Here is a 22,804-nt window from a genome sequence, read left to right on the forward strand (position 1 = left end):
CGCACACACTCCCTTGCACACATGTACACCCCCTTTGGCGCACACCACGCTCTCCAGCACACACACCGCACTCAGCCTCTTGTCCCCCAGCACAGGTACTGCCACCCCCCAGCCATCCCCCATGGGGACGAGGTCCTGCCCCACTCACCTGCTTCCACGAGCAGGGACACAGTGAGGCGAGAGGACGCTGCTGTCGACTCCCAGCTTCCTCAGTGACACCGCTGCCACCACGGTGCTGGCCCTTATATCCCCCCTGTCCCCCCTGCTGATGTCACCCTGCCACGCAGCCCCTGTGGCCAGGTGGCCAGCTGGGGGGGGGGGGGGGGGGGCGGGACGCGGGACACAGGGGGACACAATGACAGGGGCCATCAGGGTGACAGGGACACCTGGCCCCTCACACAGCCCTGGTTAATGTTTGACACTGGGCAGGGGGGCTCCTGGTGGGGCTGAGGACACGGACACAGCTGTCCGGTGTCCATCCCCAGAGCATCCTGGCCCTGGATGGACCAAGGGGTGGGTGTGGGGACAGATGGATGGGTGTGGGGACAGAGGGACAGGTGTGGGGACAGAGGGACAGAAGGACACAGCCAGGGGAGGCTGGTGGGCTGCAAGGGTGGAGGCTGGAGGCTGGCAGGAAGGGCAGGCAGCAGGACAGAGGGACAGCGACGAATGGACAGAGGGATGAGGAGCGGGACAGAGGGACACCAGAGGGACAGATGGGGAGGGTGGGGAGTGAAAGGTGCAGCATTGGGGTGAGGGGTGGGATGGAAAGACCGAGGCATGGAGGGACAGCAGCCAGCCCCCCCGCTGTGGCCATGACCAAGGATGCAGTGGTCTCCCCACTGCCACCACGGGCCAGGTTGGGGGTCAGAGGGGTGGGGGACCACAGCAGGGTCCCAGTGACCCTCTGGCCCAGCCCTGACACAGCCCCTGACAGTCACTGTCCCCACAGGGACCCCACGGTGGATGTCAACAACCCACTGCCAGTGCCCCCACACCCAGCACACCCCAGCATTTCCCACCAGTGCACCCCACAGCCCCAGACGCAGTGCCCCTCACACCCAGTGCATCCCAGTAACCCATGCACCCCAGCACCCACCACTAACGTACCCCTGTGCCCTGAGTCCCAGCATTGTTGCACCCCCCCCACCAAGCACCCCCCTGCACCCAGTGCGCCCCAACACCCAGTGGCAGTGCACACCGTGCCCTGAGCACCCTGTGTGCCCCAACACCACCAGTACCCCCCAGCACCCTGTGCCACCCGCTGCCCCCACACCCAGTGCACCCTAGCATCCAACCCGTGTGCTCCAGCCCGCCAGTGCACCCCCCTCCCACCTCTCCCTCCCTCCCCAGCCTCCACCAGACCCTCTGCCCCTCACCCCCTTCCACTCCTCCATCTGCCCCCCCTCCCCACATCCCTCTCCATCCCTCTGCCCTTGCACTCCAGCAGGTGCTCTGCCAGCCAGCCTCACCCCTCTGCCCTCCATCCCTCCTGCATCCCCTCCATCTTTCCCTACCTCCCCCCTTCCCCCCTCCCCCGCATCCCTCCATCCCCCCTCTACTCCCCCGTGCCCCGGCACACACAGCCCAGACTGGTGCCCACGATCGTGCTCTTTATTGCCGCTGGCTGGGGCGTGCAGGGACCACATGGGACCCCCCGACAGCGGTGGGGAGGGGACGGGGTCAGGGCCCCCCCCAGTGGGACACCCCTGGACCAGGTTCTGGGGGTCCCTGGCCCTCCTGGCCGGGGGGGTCTGTGCTGGCCCTGGGTGCTGGGGCCCACCCTGCGGCGGAGCCCCGGGTCCCTTAGGGAGACACGGAGAGACAGGGAGGATCTGGGGGACAGGGGGGACTGGGAGTTGCCGGTCACCACGCAGAGTCATCGTTGTACCTGCAGGGAAGAGCTGACATGAGAAAAAGTGGGGACAAGACCCCCAACACCCCCTGGGACCCCAAACTACCCCCAGGACCCCCACCCCAGGGTGCAGGAGATGGTACAGCCCCTTTCCCTGTCCACAGGGTGATGGGGACAGGGACAGGGATGAGGACACTCACCATGACTTGTCACTGCTGGCCCCAAGGAGCAGCTCCGACACCACGGCCTCGGGGCTGGCGCGTTTGCCGTACCTGTGGGACACGTGCAAAGGGGCACATGCGGGCGTGCAAATGCGACCTCCCGTGCACACAGGTGTGTGCAAACAGGAACTGCTGGGTGCACATGGCAGACCACACAGGTGTGCAACAGGGCAGGCACGAGTGTGCAAATGGGGACTTGCCTGTGCATGCAAAGGAGCTTGTACAAGCGCCAACGGGCTCGCACACACATATTCACACCCACTTGTGCTCACCTCTGCCGTGTCACCAGGTTGATGTAGTGGCGAAGGGCCGAGAAGTACTTGGCCATCTCCTCAGGGGAGGCATCGTCCCCAGGGCTCTCGGGCTTGGGGGGGTAGGCAGCCACCAGCGTGCCCAGGCACAGCAGGGCACAGAGGGCCACAGCCACCAGCATGCGCCACGGCCTCGGGGACGTCACCATCTGCATGGGGACAGGGGACAGCCTCCGCTGCGTCTGGATCACCCCCATCGCCCTCGGGTACCCCCAGCACACCCCAGAGCGGTTCTGCCCCCCACCAAAGCCCCCCCAAGCCCACAGAGGTGTCTCACCCCTGAGGACCCCCTCATCTCCCTCCCCCACCTGGGACCCCAGCCCCCCTCCCCAGGGACATCCTCCCTCCAGGGACCTCCCCCATGTCCCACGGGGACACCCTCATCCCAGAGACACCCCCCCCCAGCATCCCCAAGGGAGATTTCCCACCTCATGGGACCCCAGAGTCCCCAGCCCCCCCACAGGGACCCCTCCCCTCCAGGGACCCCCCCCAAGACCCCAGCCCTGGCCCTGAGCTGTCCCCGCACTCACGATGTAGCAGGCAGGAGGTGACAAGCAGGGCCTGGCAGTGGGGTGACAGTGCCGGGGACACAGCAGCTCCTCCACCTGCCCGGGGTTTTATAGCTCCGGGGGGGGCTGCTGGCTCCTCCCTCAGCTGTGACCGACCCACGGGCACAGCAGGATCCCGCAGCCCCCCCCCCCCCGCCACCACCCCAGGGGACATGTGCCAGCCCCTTGTCACCATGCCTTGGCAGAGGCCCCCAGCCCAGTACCCCGAGGGGCTGGGGTACAGGCATGGGGCACAGGGGACATGGGTGGGACACACGGACACAGCACAGGGACACAGAACACAGCCACAGGACACGGATGTAGCATGTGGCAATGCCAGACAGGCACAACTGGTGACATGCAGCCATGGCATACAGGCATGGCACATGGGCATGGCATGTGGCCACAGGACACAGCAGCATACAGCCATGGCAGGTGGCACATGGCGATGGCACAGGGACATGGATGTGACACACAGCCACGGCATATGACCATGTCACACAGGCACAGACGTGACATGCAGCACACGGACACGGATGTGACACATAGCCACGGCACATGGGCACAGCCCAGGGACACGGATGTCGCATGCGGCCACGGCACACACACATGGCCCCAAGACAGCCTCGGGATGTGGCAGTGGCACACAGGGACATCAGCCACACACAGGGACACAAACATGGCACAGCTGTAACACAGCACATGGGACATAGCCCTGGCACAGGCCACTCACAGGAGACAGCACAGGGGAAGGGACACAGCCCACAGCTGTGGCTGCCTCAGTTTCCCCAGGCAGCAGGGCAGGGCACGGAGCCCCCACTGCAGCCCCCACCACCGCAGCACCCGCAGCCCCCGTCACCGCAGCCCCCACTACCGCACCCCCCCCCACCCCCCATCGACCGCTGTCACAGCCCTCCAGGACAGATGAGCTGCCCTTTCCACTCCGCCGCCACGAGCCCCCCGCACCGGGGGACACACTAATTAATTATGGATTTGGCGTTAAGGAGCAATCACCCAGCCCAGGCCTCCGGGGGGAAACTGAGGCACGGAGGAGCCTGGTGGGGACATGCTACGAGAGGGGCTCCAGGTCCCCACCAGGAAGGGGTCACCAAAGCCACCGTGTGCGTGCTGGGGTGGGGAGAGGGTCCCCGAAAGCCCCGGGATGGCCCCTCCCAGCCGCGGCTGCAGCCAGTGGGATGGAGGGGACACGGCTCGGTGGGGACCCGCCGGGGTGCCACTGGCCTGGCTGGAGAGGACACGCTCCACACTCCTGACCCGGTCATCACCCCGGCGAGCGGCGCTGGGGTCACGTCTGGTGGCAGTGCCACCGCGGGGGTCCCAGCCCTGTGGCTGTCCCCAGCCCCAGGGACACTCTGCCCGTGGTGCAGCCGTGGTGTCACCACCGGTGTGCAGCGACACAGCCGGGGGTCCATGCTGCCCCGGCCACACAGTGCTCAGCCCCACGGCAGCCTGGGAGGGGGCTGAGACCCCCGCGAGCCCAGGGGGGTGGGAGCAGCCCCGGCGCAGCCCCCCAGGCCAGCACATTTCACATCCCCGCAAAGGCCCGGGCCAATGGGGGCTAATGGGACCAGTGGGGGCTGCGAACCCCCCCACAGTGGCCTGCACCGCCCTGGCAGAGGCTGAGCCCCCTCCCCAGCAAAGGAGCACCGTGATGGGGGGCTCTGTCCCATCGCGGGGTTTGGGGGGGGGGAACGACACCAACCCCCCCGTCCCACTGCTGTGCATGGGGACCAAACACACAGGGCAGCGGCAACGTCCCTGCATTGTCACACTTGTCCCTAAACCGAGCGAAGGAAGATCGGGGTCTGGGTGGCCCCCAGCCCCCCCTCGGCACAGAGCCGACCCCCCCGGGGGGGCAGGGGACAGGAGACAAGGGTTTTCTGCACCATTTCCCCCAAGTGACAGTAAACAACAATTTTCCAAAGGTCACAGGATGGCTCTGCCGGCGGGGGGAGCCCCCCGCAGCGGGCACAGAGGTGGGGGGCCTGGGTTCAGCGCCCACCCCCCCCAGCCAGGGTGGCCCCGGGGGACCCAAAGGGGACGAGGGGGCAGGGGCTGTGCAGTGCATGCCCCCCATCCTCCCACTGGCTTAGAGGAGGAGGAGGGACTGGGGCTGAAGGTGCATTGCCGGAGCCCAGGCAGCCCCGGGGGGGGGGGGGGGGGGGGGGGGGGCGTCGTGTCCTGGGAGGATGAGGGGGCCCCGCGGCCCCCCCAGCTGGGGGAGAGCAAACAGGGCCCTGCCGCTTCCCCGCACTTTATGGCCCCCGGTTCCGGCGGAGGCACTTTAGGGGCCACGTGTGCCCCCCCAGAGGAAGGCCCTTATCAGCCCCTGTTTGCTTTTCCACTGCCCAGCCGGGGGGGCGGGGAGGGGGGGGCAACACACACCTGCCCAGCCAGGTGGCAGGACAGGGACAGTGGGGACAGGGACAGCGTGGACATGGCCCGCAGGGGTCTGCCAGCCCCTCGCCATGTCCCACCATGATGCCCCGCCATGGCACAACAACGTCCCGCCGCAAACCACAAGCTGAGCCCCCCCCAAGGCGCGGCCCCCAGGATGGGCAGGAACTGGCAGCAGAACTCACTGTCCAGCACTGCCCACACTCCACCGCAGGCTGGGCACCCCCAAGGGGGCTTCCCCCCTCCCCACAGCCCCCCGAGACTGCTTCCCCTCCAAGCCCCCCAAAGCAGCTCCCCTAAAGCAGCAGGGCCCGGCCGTGCCAGCACACAACAGCCCAGACAGCCGGGGATGACGGAAAAGATTTCTCATCTCAGCAGTAAAAATACACCTGGGGGGGGGGGCCACACCGCGGTGGGGAGGAGGCCTGGCCACACAGTGGCCAGCACCCCACAGGCAGGAGCCCCCCCAGCTCCCCCATGCACCCAGCGCAGCAACCACCCCGTCCTCTGGCAAAATTATCAAATATTTACAAATAAAAAAAAAGAATAAATAGCGGTGATTCTTTAAAAAAACTGCCCCCCCCCGCCCAGCCCCCAGCAGTCCTGGCCAGCGGCCGCCTTGCTCAGCCGTCAGTGGCCAGGATGACAACGGCTCCGAAAATGCCGATGTTTTGCCCGATGAGCTTCATCTGATTCCAGAACTCAACGCGGCGCGAGTCGTGCCAGTAGCCGATGTTGCCGTCGATGAGCAGGATGGCGAGGGGCAGCAGCACCGCCAGCACCTGCGCCGCTGCCCGCACGTAGTAGCCAGAGAGAAAGGCAAGGGCCAGGAGGCCGTAGAGGATGAAGAGGAGCTGGAGGGCGAGCTCACCCCCCAGGAGGTGGTTCAGGTAGGCCAGGCGGTCCTCCTTGCTGTGCTGCAGGGAGTAGGCCTGGGGGGGCAACAAGGGGGGTTGCAGTGCTGTGGCAGTGGTGCCACTGGTGGCACTGGCAGCACTGGTGGCATTGGTAGCGCTGGCCCAAGCCTCTCCCCCAGGGAAGGAAACCTCTGGTAGATCCAGCCCGCCGCCTGCAGCAGTGTGGGGAGCAGGAGGTGGCTGTTGCCCCCCCGCTGTCCCGTGCTCCCCCCCTCCCCTGTACCTGGCAGATGAGGTAGATGCCGAGGAAGACCTGCCCCGTGGACTGCAGCGAGCGGCTGCGTGGCTTCTGGCGGTACAGCTCCCCGGCCCCGCTGGCCAGGATGAGGAAGCCGCCAATGATGGCGATGGTCCGGGAGTACATCCGCACCTGCGCCGGGGCCGCTGTCACCCCCTGGCTCCCCCAGACCCAGGTGGGATGAGGGGGAGTCTCAGGGGGGTGGGGGGGCTCTCACCTTCAGCCAGTCACTGTAGTGGACATGGCCACCGACGTGGGCAGCATAGGTGGCCACGGCGAGCTGCAGGGCGGCCCCCAGGGCGAACCAGCGGCGCTTCACCCCGAAGGACATGAAGCTGGCGCAGAGCACGGCCACCCCCATGTCCACGTACAGGTAGGGGACCGGGATGTCCGGCTTCCTGGGGGGCACCGCAGCTCCAGCCCCAGCTCCCCCCAACGCCCCCGTGCAGGCTCGCCCCAGCCCCCCAAACCCCTCACCCCCAAACTCTGCCACAGCCCTCTCCTGGCCCCACACAGCCCTCTGTGCCCCCCCAGCCCCCCAATGGCCCCTCTGCCCTTCCCCTGACCCACACGCTCCCTTTCACCTGGCCCCTCACTCCAGGAGCCCCCCAGCCCCAGGCCCCCCTCAACACCACAGTGACCCCAAGAGCCCCCCAACCCCACACTGACCCCAGGAGCCCTCCAGCCCCACAGTGGCCCCAGGAGCTCCCCTGCCTTCCCTTGGCCCCACACCTCCCAAAAGCCCCCCCAAGGCCCAGGCCCCTCGGCCCCCAAGAGCCCCCAGCCCCACACTGACCCCAGGAGCCCTCCTGCTTTCCTGCAGCCCCACACCCCCCAGGAGCCCCCCTGGCCCCCCCCAGCCACACACTGACCCCAGGAGCCCCCCTGGCCCCCCCCCAGCCCCACACCCCGCCCAGAAGCCCCCCAAGGCCCAGTCCCTCCCCAGCCCCACACCCCGCCCAGAAGCCCCCCAAGGCCCAGTCCCTCCCCAGCCCCACACCCCCTCGCGCCCCTCCTCCCCCCAGCCCCACACTGACCCCAGGAACCACCGAGCCCCCCCCCAGGTCCCCCCCGCCCCGCACCGCCGCCCGCCGGCGCGCTCGGCGCAGAGCAGCAGCCCGCTGAAGCAGTGCCAGAAGGGGAAGCGGGTCAGCAGGACGCCGCCGCCCGCCGTCAGCAGCCGCAGCGCCCGCCGCCGCCACCCGCGGCCCGCCGCCATCGCCGCCCGGCCCACCGGAAGGGCCGCGCCGCGCCGGAAGTCCCGCCCCACGGGCCCCGCCTACACGGGAAGGCCCTACCCCCGCGGAGGCCCCGCCCGCAGAGCGCCAGACACGGGTGATGGTTAAAAAAATTTCGGGTTTTATTGTTTTTGCTAAACAATACTAAAAAATTTTCCTTTTTTTTAATTTTTTTTTTTTAATTTTTAACTCTTCTAAAGGCAGGGCTTGAATTGTTTGATTTTGATCCATTTATTTTAAAAAACAAAACAAAAAAGGGGAGGGGGGAAGGATCATGGCAAAAAAAAAGAAGAAAATAAAAATATATAAAAAAAAAATAATCAAAAAGGGGCCAAAAAAAAATAAAAGGGAGAAAATCCCCCAAGCCAGGCCCCAGCATGGTCCAGGGCGGGGGGGTGGCAGGGCAGGAGGGGCCGCAGCCCCGTCCCCCAGCCTCCGAGCCCCCCTCGGGCTCCCGGGGCTGGTGGGGGGCTGGGGACGAGGGAGGGGGGGAGGGGGGGGTGTTTTTTGCCACGATCCTGGTTGAGAGAACTGCTAGAAGCAGAAAATATTTAAAGAACATTTTAATATATATTCATATATATATTTAAAGATAAGAAAAATAAGACTAATTCAAGCCTTGCCCTGTGCAAACAAAATTAAAACGAGACCGCGCTGGTCACAAGGGTCCCGGTTCAGCCACCGCAGTCAGCTCGTTACTTTTATTTTTGGAGGGGTTCATGGGGGAGGGGGAGGGACAGACCCCCTTTAGAAAAGTAAAGGGGAAAAGGGGTGGCAGCAGGGGAGGGGGGTAGGAAAAAGGAAAAGAAAGGTCAAAAAATAAAACTAACAAAGTCTGACTGGCTGGTAGGAAAAAAAACATGGCGGACAAAAGAAAGTCTGTTAGTCAAGTAATGCATGAGCTTTTAAATTATTCTCTTTTCTCGTTTGTTTTAAAGTCTAAGGTTTGGAATCGGTCAAGTTTGGAATCGGTCAAGCTCCCCATTAACGAGCTCGAAAAAGGAAATAAAAGTTGAGCCCCCCGTCGCCGCCGCCCTCCCCGCCTCGGTGACCCGGTGGCGGGCGGTGGGGGTCCCCAGTGCCAGGAGGTGGGCCTCAGGACGAGAGGGAGGTTTCCTTCTGTGTCTGCTGTGCTTGTGAACGCTGCATTACCTTTTGGCTTTCCACGTCTCGAAAATGTTTCTCCACCTGCCAGCGGGGAGGGTGGGGTGGATAGAGAGAGGGTTTAGCCAAAGCAGGGGAACCCCGGGGCAGGCAGGGGACCCCACGAGGGGCTGGAGATCCGCAGCAGGCGGGCGAGTCCACCCAAGGAGGGACGGCAGGTGCCCCCAGGGATGTGACACCCCCCTGGTGTCCCCAGCAGCCCCAATGCCACCAGACCCGCCCTGCCCATACTCACTATTTTGCGTACGTGACTCAGCGCGCTTCCCTCTTTGCCTTTACAGTTTTCCACTTGATAGGGAGGGGCAATAACGACTTCTTCCATCACAACTATGTTCTTCTCCTGCCATTTACAGTCTTTAATGCTGCAAGGAAGGGAAAAAGGATCAGTGAACACAACTGCCCGGGGCTCCGGGCTGCGCACCAGCATCCCTCAGCCCCTCTGAAAGCCACTACCCACCCCCAGCGCGGTCCTGCTGCCCACTTCAGACCTCACTGCGGGGGCGATGTGGGCGCAAAAGCCACCCAGCATCTCCTGGGTAACCTAGCAGAGAGGGGCACAAGCCCACGGTGATGGGCATGTGGCTGGTGAGTGCCCGAAGGGCAGGGAGCCCTCCTCTCTCCTACACCTGCCCAAGGGCTGTGTGGCTCTGGCCGGCACATCCCAGGACACACCAGCAGCATTTTGTGGCGAGTCTGAGTGACCCACCAATGCAAAAGCACCCCAGGAAACAACAAGGATACGAGCAACTCCAAGGCAGCAGCGCAGGTGGCTGAGGCAGAGAGCAGGAGGCACCGATGAGGGGACTTACGTCTTGTGTATAGTCTGGAAGAGCTGCTGCCCCTCCAGAGAGACACCAGCACTAATTGCATACGCCTGGCTCATCTTCTCTTCCTTCTCCGTCCGTGCTTTGTTGGCAAGCTGGAGGGGAGACAAAGAGGGAGGGAGCTTGGCTGAGCACCGCCTGAGCAGCCTCGAGAGCTCTAAGGGGACACAGGTGTCCCCTGCAGACACAGTTCTGCTGCTGACCATCCGGCTCGCCAGTTAAACCAGGGTAGCAATGAGCCTGCAATCTCCACCTTCCCACCACAGCTTTGTCCATATGTTACAGAGCATCGCACAGATTTCAGACCACAGCTTAAATCCTTTTTGAGTCTTTTTTCCCCCCTCCCTAATATTTCAGGGATGTGGGCACCATCTTTTCACACCCCCTGGTTCAGGCACAGAGAAGAAACCAGCTGCCAGGGGCCAGATGCACAAACATCACTTTCCCCTCTGCCTTTTCTGAATTAATTGCTGCATTTTAGGTCCAAACCACCTTCCCACTGCTTGCTGTTTAGGGGATGCAGATAGGAAAGACAAGCCCAGAGTAACCATTACGTTAGGGCTTGCAGGGTGTAAATGCCTCCATACAGACCATGCAGGAATTAGAGCAACTTTATCCCGGAGCAGTTATTCTGTTCCACAAAAACCCAGCAGAATGGGTTCTGTGGGAGTAGCTCCAGCAGCTCACAACGTCCCTGTGCGGGGAAGCGCGATTACGCTGGCAGGCTGCTGCGTAGAGAGGGGAAACCCCAACGCTGGCAACCCTCGTTCAATCCCACGGCCGGCCGGGAGCGGCAGCTGCCTGGAAACAGGAGATGGGCAGGCGGTGCTGGACACGCCGCCTCTTCCCAGCTGGAGCTGCCACAGTGGAAGAGCCACACTAGCACTGCCGCCCACGCCGCCCTTCTCTTCCTCCTCCTCCTCCCGGAACGGCCTCGTGCCTCCGAGCGCTCCCCAAGCCAGACTGGCTTTCTCCATGCTGCCTGAGGATGGCTTCACCCCTTCTAAAGCCCTGGCTGGGTACGGAAAGCCCAAACTCCCACTGAGCAGGGACACTCTGCAGCAAAGGGATGGCTGTCTCCATCCCAGCCAGCCCGTCTCCTGCAACGGCAGCCACAGCCCCTGCGTCCCCACGCCGTGCCCAGGCGTGAGCAGGGCTCACCACAGCTTTGTTTGGGCGGCTGCTCGCCACGTGCTCCTCGGCCTCCTGGTAAGCCAGGGAAGCCTTAACTGGGGGGCAGGATCCTTCTGCAGGTCCTGCAGAAGCTGTCCCTGAAGCCACCTGCCCCGTTCCACATAGGAATTGCTCTGTCCAAGACTGCCAGGATTCCAAACTGGTTTGTAAGACTGGGCACAATGTTCCCCAGTAAGTTTTCCTGCATCCGAGTCACCCATGCGACGACCACTAGCCTTCTCTGGGGCCACACCGACACTTCACCTTCACCCAACCAGGGCTGCCCACCAGCACCAGCATTACCCAGTTCTCCCCCAACTCCATTGCCTGCACTGCTGCAGCCCCTCTGACACAACGCCAATGGGCCACAAACGCAGCACGGGGCACGTGAACCTCCCTACTGAGCCCACCACAGGCTCCCCCCAGCAGATCTCCTTCCCACCCAGCAGCCCCCTCCCCGCAGCCCTTCCCATCTGATGTTCAGAACTGCTTTGTCCAGTTTTAACACTCCTGCTTTCCCAGGCCTCAGGATGCTCCTCCAGCTCAAAACAGCGGCTGCATCAGCTCCTCCTTCCCTGCCTGCTCACAAGTCCCAGGAGATCTGCATGCCGAGACAGACAGGTCCAGCTTTGGGGACAGCCCTGTGAGGAGGTGGGTGACAAGAAGCCACCATGGGAAGATGGAAAACCCTGGAGAGGTGCAGATGAAGAGCAGCCCCTCATGCGTTGCCACCACGGACAGCATCCCTACGTTACTTCATCAAGCGCTCCTAGACCTCAGTATCAACAAAACCCAAACTCATCCTCCTGCTTCTGGCTGGAGCACATCAGCCCTCACCCAGAGCCTACTCACTCGCAACGCTGGTTAGTTTATTAACTGAGTGCCAAGACCCAGGGTCCCTACGCTCTTGCCTTTCCCCTGCAATAGGATGCGCTCTCTCCATTCACCACTACTAGCCCTTGACAAGAAACAAACCAGACACACCGAGTCTCCCACTTCCAGCCTCTCCAATTCAAGCATTCAAAATACCCTCCTTGCTCACTGCACGGCTTCACTCCCCCTTGCAGCGAGCACCTGAAGGCGCCAGGGCCATTGAAGAGACTCAGATACACACCTTGTTCGACGGCGGCATGAATGAATGAGTCACTTCCCTATTCACGTCCATGTGAATGACAGAAAACACAGCACGTGGCAAGAAGAGACAGTGAGGGCTGCCAAGCACCAGCACCGTGCCACGGGCCCCTGCCACCGGGATGGCCCCCATCCTGCTCAGGTGCTGGCAGCCTGTTGAGAAGAGCCAAGCACAGTGTATCCCAGGCAGCAAGTCAAGGGGATCCCTCCAAAACCAGGCAGCTGACCTCTCCCCAGTATGGCTATGGATGGCTGTGCCACAGAACGGTGCTCAGCTGTGGGGTCCCCAGGCAGGTGCCAGCCCCACAGGGCAGGCTGGTGTCCCCAGCCTCTTCAGTGCCACCTCCCCTGCGCACCCATTGCCGGCAGCAGGAAACCTCGAGCTCAGCCATCTCTGGGCTGAACTGCTGTCAGCCCTCTGTCACACCAGCGCTGCCTCCTCGCTGGCCCCTCACCGCCCCCCCAGCTGCCAGAGCCAAGCCACGTGTCTCCCTCCTTCCCACGCCCAGGTTCAGAAGCATTCCTCCCACACAGTTTTCACCCTGCAGCCCTCCTGAAGTCTCCCCCAGGGGAATCTGCAGTGTGGACAGGATACCCCTCCCGCAGCAGCCTCACAACAGCTACCCGCAGCCGACACTCCGCTTCTCCTCCTGCCTGTACCTTCCACCACAGCCTGCACCCCTGCCCTCTTCCGAGAAGGGCTCAGACCCCCGCCATGCTGGGCCCCCCACGGCCAGATCCTGCTGCCTTCCAAGCTCAGCAAGTCTTCTGGTCCCAACATTTTCCTCTCCACTGAGGACCAGGCAGGGTCATGCATCTCCTGGGGGCTCTGCTGGCTCTCCGGGGCCTTCCAGAACATCAAGGGCTTGTCCTGGAACACAAGCATTCCCATGTACCAACAGCTTCTTCTCCCAGTACAGCCACTATCAGCCATCTATACTCCAGTCCTGCAGCACCATCAGACCCCGCCTTGCTTGCACATTCACAGGACAGGAGATGTGGGTCAGAGCAATGTAGAAAAACCCTCCTGTTACTGGAGATGGGGCTGCAGCCACACTGGCGGCTGCACACCAACTTCCATCCGCTGAAGATGACTTGATTCATTATTTTCCCGCGCACCAAATCCACAGTGATTATTTTGATGCTGGGAAGACTGAAGTGAGTATTTAAAGTCACATGGGGCATTTTCTTCTCAACAGGCCCATCCACCTCCTGGCTGCGCTTCCAGCGATGTCACTTGATCCAATTACAATGAACAGTCACATTTTTACGGCAGTTGTGTCATTTAAGACCTCTGCCAAGGTGCTAATCCACCAAGAAGGAACCCACTGGGGCTACGGATGCCCAGGAGAGGTTTCCCCATGGGACAGGGAGGTGACAACTGAAAAGCCCCACAGCTAGACCCCACACCTGGCTTCCCTGGAGCCTGGCTACCTCTAGCCACTTCACACCAGCCTTGAGCTCACCTTCCCTTTTTCCACACCACCACTGGGAATCAGAAGTGATCCCCCTGCAGAACAGCATGTGAAAAGCAGTTCCTCAAAATTCAGCCAACTGCATGCACACTTCACTGCTCCTGCCCACTCCGCCACCATTCAGCTTCACCCCAAATCATTCTGTTTCTGAAGACAACCAACATCCACATGGAGAGCGGGCTGCAGGCAGCGAAGGCGCCCATCAAAGCACAAACCTCACCTAGCATCATCCACAGGAGCACAAAGAGTGCTCTAGTGCGTTCTTAACATGGGATCATGGCAGAGAGCACCCAGGAGGAGCTAGGTTAAGCAGAGTACCAGTTTCAGCTACGCCCATCTTCTCTGGAAGGTTTTGATTTTAGCATTAGAGTCATTTGCTGTCAGGGGAAGAACCTGTTGCATGGTTATGAAAGGCTCCATCTTCCCTTCTCTCCAGCCAGCGAAGCACCATGTCCCTCTAGCAAAGGCACTGGGGATGCCACGGAACCAGGAGGATCAAGACCACCAGACTTCTCCCCGAGTGAAAAGGTGTTTTTCAGCCTCAGTGTTACTTAAACCACTCCCATGTCCCAGTGCTGAAATTCGCGGCCAGCATTTCAGGCAGCAACTTACACCTGCATGCCCCACATTTACTCCTGCTGCAGCAGGCTGGCACACAGCGGAGCAACCTCCAAGGAGGGCAACAGGGCAGAGCCGTTGACCAAGCTCTCAGTGCTTTAACAGGAGGACACAGCATCACCCAGGCACTTAATTCTACGTGGTAGGACTGCGCTGGCGACTCCAGCCAATGCTAGAGCAAATACAGACCAAGGGTGTGCAGGAGCCCAGGGGAGCTGAGTGCAGCAACAGGATCAGCTCCCCAAGCAAGCACAGCGCTCGGTCCCTCATTCACACTCACGAGGACTGTTTCTTGATAAAACAAAGCTGGGGGTTCCCTCTCTCTCACCCAGGATCTCAGCTCCCTTGCTGAGCAACCCCAAAGCAGAGAGGGTCAGCTGCCTGAGGCCTCGCTACAGAAGCCCCCAGCAGCAGGTTACAGAGACTCAACACACCCAAAATATCAGCACCTAAATCCTTAACAGAGCTCCGGTAAGTCGTGATTAAAGCACGCGATTTAAAGTTTAAAAGCTACCTCATCCCCAACAGGAGAAAAGGCGTTAACATCCTGAAACCAGGACACATCCCTATACGAATCCCTCCCTCCCAGGAGCAAACGCCTCCGAGTCCACAAGGGCAGGTTCTTACCTTGCTAACATTGAGTGAAGCTAAAGGAGGAGGTGTTTCCGTGCGGTCATTAATTATTTCCACTTCTGAAACATACTGTAAGTTTACAAGCAGGATATCTGCGTGATTAGGCTTTCCACTGGAAGAGGGGCATTCTGGAGAGGAAAAAACATTAAGGAAAACAAATCTAGATGGAGACACTTGCAGCCCTGATACACAGAGCTGTCCAGGAGCAAACCAGGAAAACATTCGGTTTTCAGGGAGTTCCTCCATCACCCCTGCCCCTGCTCAGCCAAGCATGGGGTCACCTGTGAGACCCCAACAGCAGCACCCATCTCTTCTTGGACCTGTTTAATGCTGATTCAGTTTTCCTAACTATAGAACAAGTTTTCCAGCCAACAACCACCGTACCCAGAACACACACAGCCTGGGATAATATGTGGTCACCTCCAAAAAAGCAATTTAGTCCTGACTAGCCAGAGAGGTGCAGAAGTGCTGCTGCTGGGCCCCAGCTGCGGTGCCACCTGCCTCCCTGCTCCACCACAAGCACCATCCAACAAATGCTGGTCTGCATGGGGAAGTGATCTGGAACAACCGCCGCACCTCAAATTTGCACCTTTTATACCATAACTGTTTCCTCTTGCAGGCAGTGGCTAAGCCAGAGCTTCCCTGGGAGCAGGCCCTGGCGTGGATGGAAGAGGAGCTACTCGGTGGTTCCCAGGGAAAGGCCTCCTCGCCCTCGCACACCTTCTGGGTGGCACCTTGAACGCCGTGAGGTTTGCTGTGGCAGTATCACAGCACAACTGGGAAGTGTAAATGAGACAACAGTGCACCACCTCCAGAAAAAAAATCTTCTAGAGCTGACAAATTTCTGCACAATCTGTTCCCCAGGAGGCCGTGCTGTTAGCCCTCTGTTCCCTCACCTGCTGGAAGGAGCAGGGAGCATGGCACAGAGACGCTCCTCCATGCCAGCGCTGTCTCCTCCTCAAGAAGATGCAGGAGTCACTTTTCCTCTCTTCCCATCCCGCCCAAGCCCGGCTGTGCAGGTGAAGCCCTCCCTAGCAAACACCTTCCAATAAAGGAGAGAAAACAAGGGATGCCCAGGGAACTCTGGTCTCTTCCTTCAGAGGGATGAGATGGAGCATCCCAGCTTTGGAAGGAAGAGCCAGACCTGGGACAAAGCCAGAAGAGGAGCTGTCTTGTCCTCTCTGGAGCAGACTGGCAACGTGACGCACTAAGCCAACCTGTTGGACATTGTTTAAGACTTTCCTGCAGCCACCACTGGGGCCTGGGGAGCTTCTCCTACCTGAACTGCACCAGCACGAGCAGGAGCTCAGCCCGGGACAGGGTTCCCCATTCCCCTCTAGCACTGCATCGTGCCCAGGCACCCAGCAGGGCTTTTCCTATCCCTCTTCTCAGATCCAGACACGAAGCCCTCTCACAGCTCCTCCCTCCCTCCCTCATTCCCTCCAGAACCCGCCCCAGGGACCCTGAGCACTCTTCCAGCCCCCTTCCAACACCAGTCCCTGGGCTGAGCATCCACCTTCCTCAGCTCTGCGGTTGTCCGACAGCTTGGTGCTTTCACCTTACTTGCAGGTTAAAAACACAAGCACATCCTTGTGCACACATGCATATGTATTTATATTTTAAACCCCTGAGCATTGTCTTCCTGCCTCTCCTCCACATGAGGCCTGGGGCAGCCCCAGAGTGCCCTGCCAGCCTCTTTCCTCCCCCAGACACAGGGCACTTCTCCTGGTACACCCACCAGCCCCCCGCCCTCACCCCCCGGGGCTGCCCCATAGGGTTCCTCTCACACGGGTCCCCAAACCTCTCCTAAACGCCACAGGCCCCCCCTACCCTCAGAGGGCCTTGCCTTGCCCCTGTGGTCTCCCCTTAAACCCCCACAGGCCCGCTGAGGTCTCCCGCCCTGCCAAACCCCGCAGGGGTCTCCTGTCTCCCATTACACTAATACCTCCTATGGGATCCCATCCCCCAGGCTTCACCCCATCCTCCCTAAACCCCACCAGGCCCTGCCCACTGCACAGGACCTCACCTATGCACCTCCAAGGCCTCCCTCTGCACCTCCAAAGAGGTACCCAGCCTCCTCCCAAGCACCCCCTAAGCTCCTCCTGCCATCAAGATTTCCCCCAAGACAGTTCCCCCCTCCCAGGACTCCCCTATCCTCCCTGAACCCCCCAGCCCAGTGGGAGACCCCCATCCACAGGCCTCTATGGAGCTACTCACCCCACAAGCTACACTACAGGGCTCCCCCCCAGAACCCTATATAACACCCGTGCCCAGTAACCCCACTACAGGGCACCCTAGCTCACCAGTAACCCCACTATGGGGCTCCTCGCTCCCCCAAAACCTCCCTACAGGGCACCCCACTCCCCCATCCCATTAAACCTACTACAGGGCTCCTCACCGCCCCCTCAAAACCTCCCTATAGGGCACCCCACTCCCCACCCCAAGCTCAGCTACAGGGCTGCTCACCGCCCCCCAGCCCTCCCTACAGCCCCCCCAGTAACCTCCCTGCAGGGCTCCTCACCCCTCCCGAGACCTCCCTATAGGGCGCCCCAGTCCCGCACCGGTAACCCCAGTCCCGCACCGGTAACCCCAACCCGCGGCTCCTCCAGCCCCACCCCCCTCCCCCGGCGCCCCGTTCCCCCGCCAGCCGTCCCCCTCCGCTCCCCTCAGGGACCCCGCCGCCGGGCGGGCGGGCGGGCGGGCGGCGGAGGCCCGGGCGGGCCGTGGCGGGGCGCGGCGGGCCCGGCCCGGCGCTGCCGAAGGGATACTGAGCGCCAGCATCTTGCTGGGGTAGTCGAAAGCGACGACCTCGCCCTGCAGGCGCTGCTCCTGGCAGGTGCGGCACGACACCTGGCTGCCCACGCTGAAGTACTCGCCCGGCGCCGCCATCTTCTCTCAGCCCGCAGCGGCCGCCGCGGCTCGCCTCGGCCAGGCGCGGCGGGGCGGGGCCGCGCGACGTCACCGCGCGCGACGAGGGGCGGGGTGACCTTGGCCGTGGGAGGGGAGCGCGCGGGGGGGGCGCCGGTGCCTCGCGCCGCCCCGTAGCCGGCCCGTGCCGCGGGGGATGCCGGGGGGTGTAGGCGGGAGCGGGCCCGGTGAGAGCGGGAGCGGCGCGGAGGGCGGGGGGCGGCGGCAGGGTCACCCCCACCCCCCCACCCCCCCATCCATCCCGGGCACACCGTGCCGGGGTGGCCCCCGCGGGGCAGGCGGCACCGGCAGGCCCAGGGCCCAGGCCAGGCCTAGGCAGGCTTGGGGGCACCTCAGGGACCCCCCAGAGAGACCCCAGGGACTCCAGGCCCGCTCCAGGGAGGCCCTGGAGAGACCCCAGGCCCGCTCCAGGGAGGCCCTGGGCCCACTACAGGGAGCCCCCAGGCCCGCTCCAGGGGGGCCCCGGGCAGGCCCAGCACCAGCCCCAGGGAGGCCAGGGCTCCTCAGGGCAGCCTGGCTGCTCCAGTGACCCCCATGTTGAGACCCCCAGGACGTCCTGTGCCAGGTCAGCCTGGAGCACCCATCGGTGGGCAGCCCCTCAGCAGGCAGCCCTGCACCGCCATCCCTGCCGCGGCACCACCGGGACCCTCTGAGCCGCGGGGGTGGGATGAGAAGATAGAGAGTCCCTCGCAGGCAAACTGCCGGTGACGAGCGGCTCCCTGAAGCTGTGCCAGCACGGGCATCAAGCACCGGGGCGCCTGTCCCTCGGGATCACGCCGAGAGTGGGAGCTGGCCGCAGCGTGACACCACCCCAGGGAGCCACCTCACACCCCCTTCCTGAGATCGCTGCCCCTCAGTCGGACTCTGTGCTGTGGACTGAGCAATAACGCTCCCTCTTTGCCCCCAGCCCGGCAGGATGGATGCCCTGCACACCACCGGGATCCACTTCGCAGAGGCACTGCAGTCTGGGCCACCCTGGCTGGAAAAGTTCTGGATCTCCGTGACCTCCCTGGCTGATCCCAAATGCGTCTTCACCATCTGCTTCCCTATTGCCTATTTTCTTGACCGCAAGGTGGGAGTGTCGGTGCTGTGGATTGGCCTGGTGTCAGAGTGGCTCAACGTGGTCCTCAAATGGTGAGGGGAGAGCCGGGAGTCACAGGGTCCCTGTCACACCTGGTGACACCCCAAGGGCTGAGCGGGTAGCGTGTTCACAGTAGCAGAAATACAACCACGGGCTCCGCTCGGCAGGCAGAGACACGTGCTGCTCCTTGCCTGCGCGTTTCTGCAGGTCATCCGAGCCGTAGTAACACATCTGCCAGGCATTCATGGCAGAAAAAAGCCCGGGAGCCATAAGAACTGGCAGGGATCCTGCCCTCCTGCTGCCGGCTTCAGCCCTTGGGCCCACTGGGGTGGGCAGCAAAGCTGCTGGGCCACATTTGGGCGTTCACTGCTCTGTGGTTTCTCTCCCCACCAGGTTCTTGTTTGGGGAGCGCCCTTTCTGGTGGGTTCACGAGTCAGGGCTCACCAGTAAGCAGCTGCTCACGCTGCGCCAATTCCCTGTCTCCTGTGAAACTGGACCAGGTGAGTTACAGATGAAAGCTTTTCTTTGCGTCTCCGGCAGGCCCCGGGACCCCTAGGGAAGGGCTGCAGGAGCTGGGAGGCCCCACCCGGATGCGAGTGCTTTGGCTGGAGGCTGCTGCCAGGCTGGCAGGACGCGCTAAGGGGAAAGCCATCCATCAGCCAGCGCCTCGCAGCAAAGCAAATGAGCGAGCGGCGGGGAGCGGGCCGGGCGCCACGGCTGCTGGCATGGCGCACGAGGCACAGATGGCTCCAGGGCCAGGAAACCCACAGGAGAGTCTGCTGGCCGTGGGCACCAGGGCACCTTGCTCGCCCAGTCTGCCTGGCCTCCCCTGCCCACGGAGCCCGCATCCCTGCCTGTTTTTTTGGGCGGGTGATCATCATCCCCAGGCAGCAGCTTGTTCCATCCTCATCCTCTAGCCAAGCTCCCCGCACCGGCGGTGGCTGGCAGCCAGGAGGGAGTGTAGGGTTCTGGCGGGGCTGCCCAGCCGCGAGGGTTAGACCCAGCAGATGGGTCCCCAGCTCTCCCGGGTGACCTCGGGCATTCGCCGTGTTGGGACATGCTCCCCCCAACCCACCGTGTCAAGCGTCCTGTGCTTCCTCTTTGCAGGGAGCCCCTCCGGCCACTGCATGATCACGGGGGCAGCCCTCTGGCCGCTTGTCACTGCTCTGACAGAGCTGGCATCCAGACAGTCCAGGAGGTGAGTCCCAGAACGGGGAAGCCGGCGCTTGGAAATCTCCAGAGAACTTTTGGGAAGAGGGAGGTGTGATGTGGGACCCTTCCTCAGCAGGCAGCAGCCACGGGGGCAGTGGGAAGGATGTCTTCCCCTCCCAGCAGAGCAGCTCCTGGGGAACATAGCTCTACCCTGACAGCTCTGCCTGCTGTAGCAACAGGCTGCAAAACTCTGGAGACCCTCATAAAGCCCCCTCCCACCCCACCAACGTGCTTTTTTTTGCCTTTTTCACCTGTGCTTTACTCATTCCTCCTGCCAAGCGGGGCCAGCCCTGCCCTGCCCGGCACAACACACTCAGGACCACTAAGCTGGACCCAGTGGCTGCCTCCCGGCTGCTGACCCTCCCCTTGCCTTCCAGCCTGGTGGTGAAGCTGGCCCCCTTTGGTGCCTACACTCTGCTGCTGCTGGCCGTGGGGCTCTCGCGCGTCTTCATCTTGGCCCACTTCCCCCATCAGGTGGTCTGTGGCACCCTGGCAGGTGAGCCGGGGAACATGCGGTCCCTCCACCCGGAGCCCAACACCTGCCCTGGGCCAGGTTATTTTGGGCTCCTTCCTCGTCCCTTGAGCCGCCCCCATCCGTCCCAGAACCCCAGCCTGCCTGTCCTCACCATCCAGGGGCAGCCCTGGGCTGGGGGCTGCAAGCTCGCACCCTGGCCACCCGCACCCCGGGCTTCTTCGTGGCTGCTGCGCTGGCCCTGCTGCTCAGCTCCCTCGCCCTGCACAGCATGGTGATCGCCGCCGGCATCGACATTGACTGGTGAGTGCCTGGCTGCGGGGGCTAACCCCAGGGATCTGCCCCCTAGGCTGGTGGGGGGCTAGCCCCAGAGCTCTGCCCCCCAACCCCTCTCCCCCTGCCACAGGTCCATCCACTTGGCCACCAAATGGTGCTCCAGCCCCACCTGGCTCCGCCTTGACACCCGGCCCTTTGCCTCCATCTGCCGTGACACCGGCAGTGCCCTGGGGCTGGGGCTGGCCGCCGGCTTCCCCCTGCAGCAGGGTGAGCAGCTGGACCCCTGGCAGCGTGTGGCCAGTGCCATGCTGGCCTTGGTAGCCATGCAGGGCCTGCACCAGCTGCTGCAGCCCACGGATGTGACCCTGTGGTACAGCACCAGCTTCCTCAAGTATGCCACCGGGCCCTGGCTGGTGACATCTCTCCTGCCCCGGCTCGTCCTCTCCCTCAGCCGCCCGCAGGGCTCCCCCCACACTGATTAGGGGTCCCCACCATGTCCTGGTGGGTTCCATGCCCTCCTGGCTCTGCCCTTGGCTGTGCCCATTGTAGGTGGCTTCTGGCCTGAGCGGCCACCAGCTTCACAGCAGGAGGGCACCCCCATCACCTCCTTAGGACCACAGGCCAGTTTAACCCTTGCTGTGCTAACAGCACTGCTGCCCCCCTGGGAAGTGGGACCCCTCAGCACGGGGCAGGTGGGGGGCAGAGCTGGGGGTGCCCCATGCCCAGCAGGTCTGGGGACACAGCACAGGGACATCCCCAGCCTTGGGGTCCCTGACAAATGGCACCACCTTCCACTCCCCCACTCTGCCCCCTTCCAGCTGCCCCAGTTCTCCCAGTTTGGTTTCCCCCGCTGGCACAGGAAGGGGAAGGCGCTGGGATCCCCCACGCCGGATCCCCACTGTAGCGCCCTGGCTGGAAGGGCCACCCTGTTTCTAACCAAATAAAGGCACCGTTACCAACCTGCCAGCCCCAAGTTCTTCAGAGAGGGGGGACACAGGCTGGGCTGGGGACCCCCGGGGAGGGCAGCACCTGGGCTGGGGGGTGGTGGGGTGGATGGAGCCCCCGCTGCTGGCTGGATGGCAAAGGGCTGCCCTGTTGCTGCAGGTGGGAAAACTGAGGCACACAGGGCAACCACAAAGCCCTGGGAATGTCTGTCCTGCTCCGACAGGTTCAGGAAAGGGGACACAGAGCCCCAGCACTCCCACTTACTCCCCCCCGGGGCCCCCCCAAAATGCAGCGGGGCGCCGCCGGGTATTGCCAGAAACAGTTTTATTTATACAAGGACGAACATCGGTAACATCTTACAAAATACTCAACTGAAAACCATATCAAGAGCGCGCGAGCGGGCGTCGGACAGACAGAAAAGAAACCGAGGCAGGGCTGGGGGGGAACAGGGCAGGGGGACACAGACACCAGCCCAAAGCAAGACAGCCTCACTGCCGGGGGGCCGGCACCCCTCGCCCCCCCCCCCCGGGAGGTGGTTGGTTTCTAGGTGAGGTGTTTCTCCCTCCTGGGATGGGGGGCTGTGGGCTGTGACCCACCCACTACTAAAGGGGAGGGATGGGAAGGGTCCTGGGCTGCCACTGCCACCCAACAGAGCCCCACCTTGGGGCAAGGTGTTGTCCTTAGCGTTGGGGACAACCGGGCTGGGGTCACCCCCAGTGACACCCCTTTCCTCCTTCCCCACCTGTTGCTCTGAGCCAGGGTCCGCCGGAGGTGACAGGGCACATGCTCACCCCCATCTCCGCCACCACCCCCCTGATTTGGGGATGCCCTGCAGCCAACCCAAAACCCCCAGGAATAACTTAAAACACGAAGCGCTGTCCCCATCCTCCCCCTCCGCCCCGGGACCCACCCATTAAAAAAATACTATTAAATAATACATCTGTAATAAAATTATATACCTTTGTTTTGTGTGGGTTTTTCTCTCTCCCTCTTTTAAAGCTAAGATCGCTCCAAGTCCCCTCTGGCTGGTGAAGTAACAGGAAAATCAAGTGGGTTTTTTTCCTCCTTTTTTTTTTTGTGTGTGTGTGTGTGTCTTTTTTCCTTTTTTTCTCCTCTCTTTTTAAGA

The 22,804-nt window shown here is 62.4% G+C and overlaps 4 protein-coding genes across 7 annotated transcripts; 1 reads left to right on the forward strand and 3 right to left on the reverse strand.

The window, feature by feature from the left end:
* Positions 1–1,603: 1,603 nt before the first annotated feature.
* LOC102055883 (peptide YY) lies at positions 1,604–3,773 on the reverse strand. Of its 2 annotated transcripts, XM_055697547.1 has the most exons (4): positions 2,918–3,773; positions 2,349–2,536; positions 2,056–2,127; positions 1,604–1,891 (listed from the first exon to the last, which is right to left on the reverse strand). In XM_055697547.1, the coding sequence occupies exons 2-4, from the start codon at positions 2,534–2,536 to the stop codon at positions 1,867–1,869; spliced, it is 285 nt and encodes a 94-aa protein (XP_055553522.1). In that variant the 5' UTR covers positions 2,918–3,773; the 3' UTR covers positions 1,604–1,866. The 2 variants fall into 2 exon arrangements, with proteins under 2 accessions (XP_055553522.1, XP_005439520.2); XM_005439463.3 differs by lacking the exon at positions 2,918–3,773 and having other exon boundaries at positions 2,349–2,635.
* A 1,930-nt stretch (positions 3,774–5,703) lies between these two features.
* TMEM101 (transmembrane protein 101) lies at positions 5,704–7,758 on the reverse strand. The gene is made up of 4 exons (XM_055697647.1): positions 7,591–7,758; positions 6,726–6,906; positions 6,494–6,640; positions 5,704–6,285 (listed from the first exon to the last, which is right to left on the reverse strand). Exons 1-4 carry the CDS (start codon positions 7,725–7,727, stop codon positions 5,977–5,979), a joined length of 774 nt encoding a protein of 257 aa, XP_055553622.1. The 5' UTR covers positions 7,728–7,758; the 3' UTR covers positions 5,704–5,976.
* Positions 7,759–7,844: 86 nt separating this feature from the next.
* Positions 7,845–17,726, reverse strand: LSM12 (LSM12 homolog). The gene is made up of 5 exons (XM_055697648.1): positions 17,533–17,726; positions 14,759–14,892; positions 9,720–9,829; positions 9,146–9,272; positions 7,845–8,934 (listed from the first exon to the last, which is right to left on the reverse strand). Exons 1-5 carry the CDS (start codon positions 17,651–17,653, stop codon positions 8,842–8,844), a joined length of 585 nt encoding a protein of 194 aa, XP_055553623.1. The 5' UTR covers positions 17,654–17,726; the 3' UTR covers positions 7,845–8,841.
* Positions 17,727–18,079: 353 nt separating this feature from the next.
* On the forward strand, positions 18,080–22,634 carry G6PC3 (glucose-6-phosphatase catalytic subunit 3). Of its 3 annotated transcripts, none has more exons than XM_027805797.2 (6): positions 18,080–18,826; positions 19,167–19,273; positions 19,881–19,971; positions 20,363–20,481; positions 20,589–20,760; positions 21,902–22,634. In XM_027805797.2, the coding sequence occupies exons 1-6, from the start codon at positions 18,609–18,611 to the stop codon at positions 22,227–22,229; spliced, it is 1,035 nt and encodes a 344-aa protein (XP_027661598.2). In that variant the 5' UTR covers positions 18,080–18,608; the 3' UTR covers positions 22,230–22,634. The 3 variants fall into 3 exon arrangements, with proteins under 3 accessions (XP_027661598.2, XP_027661599.1, XP_005439522.1); XM_027805798.2 differs by lacking the exon at positions 21,902–22,634 and adding an exon at positions 20,864–21,692 and having other exon boundaries at positions 18,085–18,826; XM_005439465.4 differs by lacking the exon at positions 21,902–22,634 and adding an exon at positions 20,864–21,692 and having other exon boundaries at positions 18,088–18,826; positions 20,619–20,760.
* The last annotated feature ends 170 nt before the right edge of the window (positions 22,635–22,804 follow it).

The sequence above is a fragment of the Falco cherrug genome, chromosome 20 (genome assembly GCF_023634085.1).
Source record: "Falco cherrug isolate bFalChe1 chromosome 20, bFalChe1.pri, whole genome shotgun sequence".
NCBI classification, from domain to species: domain Eukaryota; kingdom Metazoa; phylum Chordata; class Aves; order Falconiformes; family Falconidae; genus Falco; species Falco cherrug.